Genomic DNA, 13498 nt, shown 5'->3' with positions numbered 1-13498 from the left:
ATTTGTTGATGTTGCCTTTTCTTTCCAATACACTATTGATTTCACACTTAAAAATCTAGAAACTATAAATCAGATCATTACTTGTTGTAAGCAAACAAACAAAACTTACTTCAGCCCATAAGCATTTTTGTTTGGAACTGCTTTCTCTGATTGGTTTGATTTCAGTAACTTTAAGCTAGAAATGAAATTTTGAGTTTAGCATTAGAATTGAATTTTCAGTAACCTTGGCATTGTTTGGTTTGAAAAGAACTGGGGGGAAAATTGCCTTTGTATTATACTAATATTTTTCTAATGTTACAGATTTTTAGATTTTTTTTTTTCCTGAGTATGTTCAGTGAGACATTTTTGTGGAAGAACATATAGGATGATTCTTAATAGAAATCTGTTCTTGTAGACTTTAATATCTCAGTTAATTTTAAAACAATGTTTATGAAAATAAATCGTTTTCCGAATTTTGGCATTAAAAGTCACCAAATAGTAGCTTGCTGTATATTTAGATATGGAGCCTTGGTGGCGCAGTGGTTAAGAGCTGCAAATGCTCACCAAAAGGTTGGCAGTTCGAATCCACCATCCACTCCTTGGTGACCCTATGAGGCAGTTCTACTCTGTCCTATAGGGTCTCTTTGAGTTGGAATTGACTCGATGGCAGCAGGTTTGGTTTATACGTTTAGATATACTGTGAAGACGGGATTTTCCTGATGAGACATTATCTTTTTTTTTTTTTTAAGTTGCTAAAAAAAATTTTTATTGTGATAAAATATATATAACAAAAAGCTTGCCATTTCAACCATTTTTAAGTGTACAGTTAACTCAGTGACTCTCATTACATTCACCATACTGTGCTATTGTTACCACTATTTATTTTGAAAGTTTTTAATTACCCCAAACAGAAACTTAGTATCCCTTCAACAATAACTCCCATTTGTCCCTCCCCCAGCCCCTAGTAACCACGAATCAACTTTTGTTTTTATGCATTTGCCTGTTCTGCATATTTCATGTGAGATCATAGAATACTTGTCCTTTGTGTCTTATTTCACTCAGCATAATGTTTTTAAGGTTTATCCATGTCATAGCATGGATCAGAACTTAATTTCTGTCCCTCTAAGCAAGGTTTTTTGTTTTGTTTATGTTTGGGTTTTATTTAATTATTCTAAGGTTGGGAGCATAGGATTAGACCTAAATTATTTACGCTTTAAATTTCAGCTATGGCTTCACTCTGTATTGAAGTGAAATGAAAGATGGAGCAAAAATGTCCCTTGTTCAGACTTTGCTACTCAGATGTAATTTTTGAAAAACAATAATAGCTAATATCTCCCCAGTACTTATATGTGCTGGGCACTGTTCTAAATGTTTAATCCTCACAACTACTCTGTGAGGTAGGTGCCATTATTATCCCATTTTATGCATGAGTGAAAAGGCACAGGGAAGTCCAGTATACTTTTCTAAGGTCACAAAGCTGGTTAGTATATGAAACTAGGGCACAAATCCAGGCATTGTTGCCTCAGAGCCCATGTGATTAAATAATATGCCTCAATGTAGTAAATGAGAAAAGTTTAGAAGTAGCAATTACTGATAGATTTAAATAGATTATTCAAAATGGTTATCTTAATTTTTGAGAGGAGAAAAGTGGGATACTAATTGACTGATTTAGTAACATATGGTGGATATTTTGGTTTAGTTTTCTGACTTCATTTACATCCCAGTCATTTTAGGGGAATATATTTCCTATAAAAAGAATTCTTCTAAAACTGAAGTTTCCCCTTTTAGAGCCATTATTTATTTCATTGTCAGTGTGTGTGTTTAACCATTTTTAGCAGCTTTTTTGAGGTATGCTTTATATATCATAAAATTTGCCCATTTCAAGTATACAGTTGAGTTACTTTTAGTAACTTTACTGAAGTGATACTACCATCACCATAAATCAGTTTTAGAATTTTTTCATCCCCCCAGTAAGATCCCTTGTACCCATTTACAGGAAATCCCATTATTACCTCCAGCCCTAAACAACCACTAATCAACTTTCTATAAATTCTTCTTTTCTGGACATTTCATACAGTATGTGGTCTTTTGTTTCTGGCTGCTTTCACTCAACATAAGATTTTTAAGGTTCATCCATGTTGTAGTATGTATATGCGTTTTTATTGCTGAATAATTTTTTCTTTGTATGGACATACCACATTTTGTCTTATCCATTCATCTGTACCAGTTTTAAATGCAGTGTTTCTAGAATGGATCAAACACTTGCAACTTTACTTAGCGTAGTATAGTGTAGTGGTGACTCAACATCATTTTTATGAATTAATCTGTTAATTATATTGTGCTGTAATACTGTGATACTTTCACTGTTTGAAACTGTGACTATATTGTCCTTTTAATAAGTGGACCTAGACTCTTGAGTTCTTGTTTCAGCATTTTAGTTTTTCCTTCTCTTTCTCTACTATCTGTTTTTGCTGCTATTGGTGTCCTTGCCTCTAGCTGCTCCCCTCTAACACTTTTTATTATAAATAGGCCCTGACTGAGTCCTAAGGATATTTCCCATGAGTAAATTGAATAAAATTTGAATAAAGTGTGAATGTTGTGACGTTCGTTTTGGTTATTTTGAAACCCGTTTGTGCCTTTCCTGTTGTTTAAGCTATTTTGCAGGCCTTTGCATGAGAGAGGTATTGCTGATTTTTCTATTTTCAGAATCTGTTTTGATTCATCACTCTGCAGTTTCTCAGTACTTTGTTAGGTATTTGAGATACAAAAGATGGCTAAAATAGTTGGTTTGAAAAGGTAGAAGTGGAGCATGACTAATATACCTTGACTAATTAACATTTCTTAAACCTAATGATAAACATTTACAGAATTTTGATAAAACTTTTCTAATTTTAACCATATTAACATTGATCACATTTTCTTTTTAAATATTTCCTTGGGATTTTAACTAAGTTACACAGTTGGCCCTGTGTATTTGCGAGTTCTGTATCCACAGATTCAACTAACCACACATCAAAAATACTCTGAAAAAAAAAAAGTTAGTTCCAAAAGGCAAAACTTGAATTTGCTGTGCACTGAGCACTACGCTGAATCCACGTGAATGAAGTGATGTGTAGGCATACCCTGCTGTAGCTTCCTGCCATTTCACAGATCCACAATCTCTCTCCAGCACTTGTTGTTTGAGCATTGTTCACCTCGTGTTCATTTGTTGGTTACTTGTGTGCATCCTTTGTTTCTATGAAAAAATGGCTTCTAAAAGGCAATTAAGTGGTCAAAGCAATCCCTCAAAGGCTAAGTATAAGGGGATTGAGGAGAGTGAGAGGAAAGAGTTTAAGGCTAATAAGGAATGGCTGGCTAGCTATGTAAAGCAGTATAGCCTCAAGAGGTTAAAGATCCCAGGCAGCATCAATGTTCCCAGAAGAGCTCAAGAAACTCATAGAAGAGAAAGGCTACCTTCCAGAGTAAGTCTTCAATTGTGATGAAACAATATTTACATAGCATTTACATTGTATTCGGTATTATAAGTAATCTAGAGATGATTTAAAGTAGATGGAAGATGTGCATAGGTTATATGCAAATACTACACCATTTTATATAAGGGACTTGAGCATCCTAAGATTTTGGAATCTAAGGGAGATCCTGGAACCAGTCCCCCAAGATACCGAGAGGCAACTGTAGTATTTTCTTTACTAGAAAGATTTAATAAAAGATTTTGCTTACATGGTATGTTTAGAGAAGACAAAAAAAAAGATTGAAAATTCCTCTCTTGAAACTCACTTTCTGTTTAAATTTCATTGATGTTAAAGGTGCTTCACAGAATGATGATGGCTCCAGGCCCAAGGATGAAACAAGGTAAGATTTTACTGTGATTGCTTACTGTAGAATGCAGAAAGAGACAAGGAAAAGTTAATAAAGAGAAGTCTTAGTTTGAACTTCAGTTCATATTGATGTAAGAATAAATGAATGTCAAAAAGAATTGAGGGCTCAAAGTAAGAAGGGAAATATTTACTAAAGATTGGAGACTCTCAGCTATAGGGAGTAGGCCAGGGATACCCAATTTGCTGATAACTTCTTTCAGCTCGTAGAAGGTAAAATCACTGGTATTACCTTCAGCTTGTAGAAAATGAATATATACATTGGTGTCCTTTCCAAAAGTAAGGAGTTCAGAATCTCAGGGTGATCACTAAGCTGTTAAGTTTCTTTTCTAGAAAAGCTGGAATATGAGTTTTATATATGTGTGAAGGCCACCATTAATTGTAGTATCTTCTAGGCCTTCATTAGAAGGAGTATAGATTTGTACTAGCTGTCTGCTCGTAGCATAGGTTTAGCTATAAAATGTGCCTATCTGCTTTCGTTTGTTGAACTTATCAAACTTCAAGTGTTTATTGCTTATCCTGGAAACTGTCATAATGGGAGATGAAATTAGGAAAAGAGATGATCTTAAGTTTTAAAATAGTAAATGAAGTGCAGTGGTTATAAAATTCCATTGGACTCTTTGTTTTTCTTAAACCAGATAAGCAGTAGGTAGGAAGAAAAAGATGAACCAGATGAGTAGTAGTCAGAGGAGAGGAGAAGAACCAGAAAAGCAGTGTTAAGAAGATAATGGAAAGATATCCAGAAAAGTGATGCAATGGAGAATAGGTGAAGCAAGTAGAGCAAAATGTTGCTGGTTGTTGAAGCTGAGTTGATAGGTACGTGGGAGTTTGTTGCACTAGACTATCTGCTTTTGTGATGTATGTAAATTTTCATAATATAAAGTTTAAAAGACAGCTCATCAAGATCTTTAGGAAAATCAAAATTTCTAAAGCTATTGTGTCTTATCTAAGAGAGACATAGCTTCATAGAGTCACTCTTACAGTGACAAAGAACCATCTCCTATACTAATCTCACAAGAAGAATATTAAGCAGTAGTAACTTTTTTCAGAGAATAATAACTATTTTTCTTTCTCACTGTGATTAAAAAACAAAAGATTTTAAAAATTATGTGAATATCTCTGTAGACTGAAAGACAACTTATTATGCCTCTTTTTAGTATTATAATAAAAATTTTCTTGAATTCCTGAAATTTTCCCCATAAAATATTTTAATATTTCAGTTTGCTTTGGGCGTTTAACTTCTCGGCAGTGCTACTCGGTGCTATAGGGTCACTATGAGTCAGAATCCATTCCATGGCAGTGCGTTTGCTTTGCATTTGTTTCTTTTTTTTTTTGTATAATAAACCTATATCTTTGCATTGATAGGTGAGAATATGTAGAATTTTATATGCTCATTAATAGATTCTGTTATGCCACTGTTTTGTTGTTGTTGTTGATTGCAAATTTCATTCTTAGAACACTTTTGTGAAACCCGTTCAACTTTGGACATCCTATAAATGTCTTACAAGGGCAGTAGTAGAGCCCCAGCCTCATGCCATTTTCTTAATCAGTGCTTTACATCTTCCCAAGTGAATTACCGTCATAAATAATCTGAGTAACAGTGCCTTCTAAGTTTCTGAGACTGCCAGAAAATCTTTGAGCATGTTTTTTGTGTTTAGCATGAATTCTTTTGCATCAGCTTTTATTCCTGAGATTTGATGGGTTCAAAAAGCATTTTGTAAACTGTCAAATGCAGTGTAAATGTTATTACACAATAATCCGTGGCCATGACCGCCTGTTCCCCTTTGCTTTGATTGGCAGATTTTGCGATACTATAAGGCAGAGCAGCATTTCTTCGGTGAAAAAGGGCATTCTGTGCTCCCCATAGTTATCATTTAAGAAGTTTACTAAATAGCCTTAGGTTGTTTCCCCTTTTTGTTCTAATTCAGGCACTATCTGTAGCAGGAATCTATTCTTGTTGATCTGCTTTTCCCCTTAGCATGTCTGGATGTTTTATATTTCTTAGGGCTCTGTCATTTTTTATGAAGTCCCAAGATGGTTGGTGCCTGGTATTCAATCAAGATTTTGTTAGATGGTGCCTTCTTGGCTATTATTCTTTGACCTATATTTTTCTTACGACCTTACTGTAGTACCAGCATCCTTTCTTGGTTCTCCAGGGATCCCTGTCCTATCCGTAAATATATGAGCTTATAAGATGAGATGTATATGTATAATGAGAGAAGTGGAGGTTTGTAAGGTTGTGGAGGGAAAGGATGAAGCTATAGTAGTGCGTAATTAGTAGCTAATTGCTTTTCAAGGGGAAGGGTGGTGATGCTCTTGCTGGCAATTCTATATAGTGTATAGGTGTCCAAATCCATTTCAAGTTTTACTTTCACACTTACTTATTAAAGAAACTAAAATAAACCACCTATGCTATTTCAGTATGGGTATGCTTCTGAAACTAGAGTGCATTAGAACCACCTGGAAGGCTTGTTAAACCACGGATTTCTGGGCCTCAGATTAGAGCCTCAGTTTATCCCAAGATCAAAGTAGATTCCAGGTTGATTTTTAAATTGATTTTCAAAAAAAATGAAACTATAAAATCTGTAAAAGAAAATATGGCCATTTAACTCATGTCTGAATTAATTAAGTTGTATAGGAATTTAAAACTCTTGTATATTTAGAGATACAGAATTAAAAGCAAATAACGAATATTTATTATAACACATAGATTTATATCTTCACATTGTAAAGACCTCTTACAAATAATAAGGAAAAAAATCCTCTGTAAGGGAAAAATATATAAAAGACATATACACAGTTTGTGGAAGAAGAAACTCAATGGCCTGTAAATATATAAAATAGTATTCAATTTCATTAGTAAAATAACGTTAGTGTTTTGATTTATCAAATTGGCAGAGATTTTAAAAAGATTTAAGCACTTTATGGTGAAACGGACATTTTCTTATCTAACTGATGGGAGAAGCAGATTGATTATGACCTTTTACAAGTGCATTTTAACAATTTAGTAGTCAATATTTAAGCCTTTAAAATATTTGCGGACTTTGACCCAACTATTCTGTTCTAGTAATCTATCTGAAAGAAATAAAAAATATTTTTTAAAAAATCAATGAAAAAATAATTAAATTATGGTAATATATATAAGTCAGAATCTATTCGACAGCAGATTTGTTTGTTTTATATGATGAAATATTCTTCAGTCATTAAAAATGTTTTTGAATAATTTTGGGACAATGACCAGCATAATGAGTAAAAAGCAAAGAAACCACCCAGGATATTAAAGTCTTACACATTGTATGATTGGTAATATCCAATGAAAAAAGACTGACAAGTAATACTCCAGAATCTTAATGGTAATTATGGTAATTATCTCTAGGATGTGGGATTGCAGGTGGTTTTTATTTTCTTCCTTATTTCTAAAGTCTCCACATTTTCTAAAATGAGCATATATTTTATCATTAGAAGTTAGTTTTTCATGTTGAACATCTTTTTTTTTTAAATTGTGCTTTAAGTGAAAGTTTACAATTCAAGTTAGTCTCTCATACAAAAATTTATACATACATTGTTATGTGACCCTAATTGCTCTCCCTATACTGTGACAGCACATTCTTCCTTTCCACCCTGGATTTCCTGGGTCCATTCAACCAGCTTCTGACCCTCTCTGCCTTCTCATCTCGTCTCTGGACAGGAGCTTCCCATTTAGTCTCATGTGTCTGCTTGAGCTAAAAGCACACTCTTCACGAGTATCATTTTATGTCCCTTAGTCCAGTCTAATCTATGTCTGAAGAGTTGGCCTCCAGAATGGTTTTAGTTTTGGGCTAACAGAGAGTCCAGGGGCCACGTCTTCTGGGGTCCCTCCAGTCTCAATCAAACCATTAAGTCTGGTCTTTTTACTAGGTTTGAGTTCTGCATCCCACTTTTCTCTGGCTCTTTGTCAGGGACTCTCTGTTGTGTTCCTTGTCAGGGAGGTCATTGGTGGTAGCCGGGTACCATTTAGTTCTTCTGGTCTCCTGTTTATGTGGCCCTTTCTATCTCTTGGGCTAATGCTTTCATTGTGTCTATGGTATTCTTCATTCCCCTTTACTCCAGGTGGGTTGGGACCAATTAATGCATCTTAAATGGCTGCTCACTAGCTTTTAAGACCCCAAATGCCATTCACCAAAGTGGGATGCAGAACATTTTCTTAAAAAAACTTTGTTACGTCAGTTGACCTAGATGTCCCCTGAAAGCATGGTCCCCAGATCCCTGCCTCTGCTACTCTGTCCCTCAAAGTGTTTGGTTGTATTCAGGAAACCTCTTAGCTTTGGTTTAGTCCCGTTGTGCTGACTTCCCCTGTAGTGTGTGCAGCCCTTCCCTTCACCTAAGATAATTCTTGTCTAATGTCTAGTTAGTGAATACCCCTCCCTCCCTCCCCACCCTCATAACCATCAAAGAATGTTTTCTTCTGTGTTTAAACCTTTTCTTGAGTTCTTATAATAGTGGTCTTATACAATATTTGACCTTTTGCGATTGACTAAATTCACTCAGCATAATACTTTCCAGATTCCTCCATGTTATGTTTCACGGATTCATCATTGTTCTTTATCATTGTATAGTATTCCGTTGTGTGAATATACCATAATTTGTTTATCCATTCGTCGTTGATGGACACCTAGGTTGTTTCCATCTTTTTGCAGTGAACATGGGTGTGCATTTATCTATTCGTGTGACGGCTCTTAATTCTCTAGGATATATTCCAAGGAGCAGGATTGATGGATTGTATGGTACTTCTATTTCTAGCTTTTTAAGGAAGCGCCAAATCGATTTCCAAAGTGGTTGCACCATTTTACATTCCCACCAACAGTGTATAAGTGTTCCAGTCTCTCTAAAACCTCTCCAGCATTTATTATTTTGTGTTTTTTGGATTAATGCTAGCCTGAAAGTCTTTTTTAATTTAAAGTGCACTAAATATATTAATTTTGTAAATACAAAAATATTATAATGAAGAAAATGAGAATGAGAACAGCTTGAGCTGTTAGGATTGGGGAAGTATTTTAGTTTGAAGGGTTTGATTTGTGGACTAAGAGGAAGAATCTAATAGAGGAAAAATGGTGAAGATAACAAAAAGGGGGCTAAGTGATAGGGGAAAGTCCTGCAGGATGTAGGCTGGAATCAAGGACACAAGTAGACAAATTAGCCTTGAAGAGGTGGAGAGAGATGTTTTCATAGATGGGAAACAAACAGATGAAGGTGGTTAGTGGCATAGAGAAACTTTGAGGTAGGGAAGAATAAAGTTGAAGGGTAGTAGATAATCATAATCTTAGGAAGGAAGAGGAATCAGAGTCATCTATAGACTGAGACTATATTATTATTCGAGGAGATGGAAAAGGTTTGAAATGGGCACTGTGGGGATGTGGCCAGGAGTGAATTAGAGATGTAGAAAATGATTGGTTTCCAAGCAGTATGGATAGGCCAGTTGAAGATGTTGAATAATGTGAGCTATTGCCCGTGCTGCCTCAGTCTCTGGAAGTGATTAGGTTTAGGAGATTGCGGGCATTTAGTATAAAAAGATACAGACTGAAGAAGCACAACTTTATTTTATTTTGTGCCTGGAGTCTGTATAATTTGTACAGGGCCTAGTAAAACTCTTTTTTCTTCCGAATTATTATTAATTTTTTATTACTATTTTTAGTACCAGTATACTGATCCATTAAGCCGTTAGTGTTACTAGATTGTCATAGTCATCTGTCATTTCTGATTCCTTAGCTTCTAGGAGATGGGAGCTGTGATTTCTTTTTGACAGAAAAAAAAAAAAGACTTTTCTCTTTATCTTGTGAGTCATTGGAAATGAAAATCTCAGGCCTTTCCCTTACTGGGCCCAGTGAAAATTTATCAGGATCTTTTATAGAACAGTTTTACTACTTTAGTACAGTACTTAATCTGCTAATATCCACCTCTGATTTGTCAAATGGAGTATTCTTCAGCATAACTTGTTGGCCCCAGAGAACATTAGTGGAGAATGTGCATAAAGGATTAACTGTAGTGAAAGGATGAGGGGGAGGGGCCAGTTGGGCAGGGGTGAGAGAATCAAAGATGCTAGAGAGAGTAGCCTCAGATGGAGCCCAAATGAGACTTGAAGGGGGCTGATAGAATGTGAAGAACAAGGGAGGTCAAAGGTCATGATGAGATTAAAGAAAGGATGCAAAAGAGTAGGGGAGGTAGAAGGAATAGGGGATTGTAGTCAGGAATTTTAGAGTCCAAGATCTACAAAGACAAGTAATTCTAAGTGTCAAGGAAATAGGAGAAATCACCATACTGTACACATTGTTAGATAACTTTGCTGAGAAACTGTGGCCAAGATGTTAGAAGGGTGAACAACATGGATATTAAAAATCCCCAAGAATTTAATCTCCAGCAAAACATAGTATTTTTGGAATCCAGTTTGTGCCACATGTTCGTCATAGCAGATTTGCCTCATTCCTTGAATGATCCTCCTCCCCAGCATATCCCTAAACTTGTCCAGCGCTGGATGTGCAATCTAGTATGAATTTTATACCTGAGGTGGTTTTTAGGAGTCATGTAGTCCAGATAATGAATTTTTGAGGTGCACAGAAAATAACTTCTCCTTAGTCATGTAACTTGTCAGTAGTAGAACTAGAGCTCGAAACCTCAGTTTCTCACTTTTGGTCCATTTTACCAGTTGTCTATCTTATGAAAAGCGGCAAGAGCCCTTCTTTCATACTATCTCATAAAATAGTATGGGGAGGCAATTCTCAGAATCTCAAAGGGGCATATTATTCAAAACAGATTTGGAACCTCAGCATCTAGGGGAAGGGGAGAAATGTCAAAGCTGATGGGTCCACTTCTACTCTCATGTATTCAAACCATATTCGGAGGTGGTTTAACAGTCCTGCAGGCAGCCAGCACTAATCAGATGTTGACAGCCAATTACTGAGCTGTTCGCTTTATTCAAAATAAGCATTTGAGGAACCCCCAAGGCAGTACTTTGTACTATATTGTCCATACAAATCATTTGGGGGATCTGCTAAAATGCTAGTTGTGATATAGTGGGTCTGGGGCGGGGGCCAAGATTGTGCATTTCTAACAAGCTCCTATGTGATGCCGGAGCTTTTAGTCCAAAGGCCACACTCTGAGTAGAAAGTCTCTAAAGGACTTCTAGGAAACATAATTTGAAAATTATTTAATATATGACACTGCTTCCCTGTTTTGGTATCTTGAATTTAGTAGATTTTATTTTGTTTAGGCTTGTTCTGAAGGTTCAGGAGATATGGTCTAATACCATGTAGTGGTTTGCTGTTTACACAGTAATAGATATCAGAATCTTAGCTAAAGCATCTCCAGACTTGCTACTCATGCTTTGCTTTCTAATCCATTATTAGATTTCCCCCATCCCCACCCCATCCCAGAGGAAGAGGAATCAACTATATTTAGCTGACAGTAGTAGTAGCTTCCAATCTGACATTTCCCGTTAGAATACTCTCCTCTTTTCCTTCCCTCCAATTGATATAGTTGCTTTGAAGAAGTAACAGCTTCTTTAAAAAGGTCTGTAGGCACCACTACTCTAGAACACTTACTTTGAACATTTTGAGTACTGTAGTTCTGGGGAACGGTGTCCAAGCCTGAGAAAAAACCGTACTTCTTCTGGCATGGGATAGTCCGCCCTGCCCTAAAACATGAATAATGTTAAGGGCCAAGGAAAGGACAATGGTGAAGTTATTTGTGCTTGTGATAAAATGGTGACATTGACATTGGGATTTTGAGAACTTTGTTCCTGCTTATACAGAGACCTCAGAAGATTTATATGAAATTCAAGCCAGTATATCATAGTTTTTAATTGTCTCAGGTGTTTCTATGCCCTTGGGCAACCCCTCCGTCTATTTCTGGATGAGCTTCTGAGGGTTATATATAAGACTCTATTCAAGGGCTAGTCTGAAATTAGGAAGCTTTTCTCAGGCTCCTAAAACTTTAAGTTTCGGTTTTCCTGCTGGTCTTTTGTTAAATTCAAAGAACCTTCTTCTTCCCTTTCCCTTCCTTTTCCTCCCTTCTTAGAGCAAACACAAATGGATCAGATGACCCTGAGGATGCAGGGTCTGGTGAAAATAGAAGGGTCAATGGAAATAATTCTCCATCACTCTCAAATGGCGGTTTTAAACCTTCTAGGCCTCCAAGACCTTCACGACCACCTCCACCTACCCCACGTAGACCAGGTGCGTATTCCAGCCATACACTAGGGATGTAACTCTTGATACTGTAATTATAAATAACGTTCTGTTTGGGGATTGATCCTTAGGTAAGTGTCAGGAGATTCTTTGAGCTCAGTTTTCTAGCTGTATTCTTACATTTTAAAAAAGAGTGATTTTCCTATAGGTAACTGAGAAATGCCTTTTCTGTAAGTTTTTCTTCCAGAGGTGAAGTTAGTGAGGCTATGTTCCACTGAGACTGAAAAACACATCTCATGTGCATTTTATAAAATATAGACAGTACAGATAAGATTGCAACTTTCTAGCAGGGTTTTTGTAACTGTGGCATGAGCATGTCATGTAATCAAGAATCTGGTTGTGTATTACCATTATATACTTTTAAGAGACAATTAGTAAATGGCAGATAACTCAACAATATTAATGATAGTCAGATTTTAAAGCAAAAATTATACAACAGACACATTTCATGTAATAAGAATGCAAGTATCTACAAGTGGAATATCTATTTTTCTGATTAGCCAAACAAATCTTTAATCTTAGAATAATCTTTTATTACTTCCTCAGCTAGTATGTGGGCAGGGAATGCAAAGTAATTAAACTAAATGTTATTAGAAGAGTAAGTTAGTTGTCCACGAATCATTTTAATAAAATGACTGTGTTTAGTTATACATTTTCCTCTTTTTAGTGTGTGTTAACAATGTATTCCCAGTCTTTAAGACTGTATGTATACTTCTTTGTCTTCCTTCAAAGATTGTTTTGTCAATAAGTATTTCTTAAAGATGTAATACGTGCTCAACAACCATTTGTAAAAAGTCAGATTTTCCAGAATATAACCAGTGTCAAAAAATTGATCCCTAGTCTTCACGGTTTCATAGGAAAGGCAGTTTTTTTTTTTTTTTAATTGTACTTCAGGTGAAGGCTTACAGAACAAATAGTTTCTCATGAAACAGTAGTACACATATTGTTTTATGACATTAACAACCCCACAACATGTCAACCCTCTAACTTCTCCCTTTTTTTTTGGTGAAAATACACATAGCCAAAGATACACCGTTTCAAAAATTTCTACATGCACAGTTCAGTGACATTGACTACTCTCTTCCAATTGTGCTATTATTCTCACTTAAGATGAAGGCTTACAGAACAAAACAGTTTCTCATTTAACAGTTACTACCAGTATTGCCCTATGACAATGGTTAACAATCTCACAACACATCAACAATATCCTTACTCAACCTTGGGTTCCCTATCACCAGTTTCCTCGTCCCCTTCTGCCCCTTGTCACTGGACTACTGTACCTCATTAGTCTCATTTGGTTTTATGGGGCTGTCCACTCCCAGGCTGAACGGTGAACCTCGGAGATAACTTCACCACTGAGCTAAAAGGGTGTCTGGGGACCATACTCTCGGGGTTTCTCCAGTCTCCTTTAGGCCAGTAAATCTG

At 36.0% G+C, this 13498-nt stretch overlaps 1 protein-coding gene across 4 annotated transcripts in view; it reads left to right on the top strand.

Annotated features, from left to right (window-relative positions):
• Nucleotides 1–13498, top strand: part of ITCH (itchy E3 ubiquitin protein ligase) — a 131854-nt gene that overhangs the window by 54228 nt on the left and 64128 nt on the right. For all 4 annotated transcript variants that reach the window (XM_023725205.1, XM_004370423.3, XM_023725209.1 and 1 more), the window contains 2 exons: nucleotides 3786–3831; nucleotides 11904–12061. In XM_023725205.1, the coding sequence (XP_023580973.1) occupies nucleotides 3786–3831; nucleotides 11904–12061 (204 nt within the window). The remainder of the gene's footprint in view (nucleotides 1–3785; nucleotides 3832–11903; nucleotides 12062–13498) is intronic.

The sequence above is a fragment of the Trichechus manatus genome, unplaced genomic scaffold, assembly GCF_000243295.1.
Source record: "Trichechus manatus latirostris isolate Lorelei unplaced genomic scaffold, TriManLat1.0 scaffold00008, whole genome shotgun sequence".
Lineage (NCBI taxonomy): Eukaryota > Metazoa > Chordata > Mammalia > Sirenia > Trichechidae > Trichechus > Trichechus manatus.
This window is presented reverse-complemented; position numbering and strand designations above follow the sequence as displayed.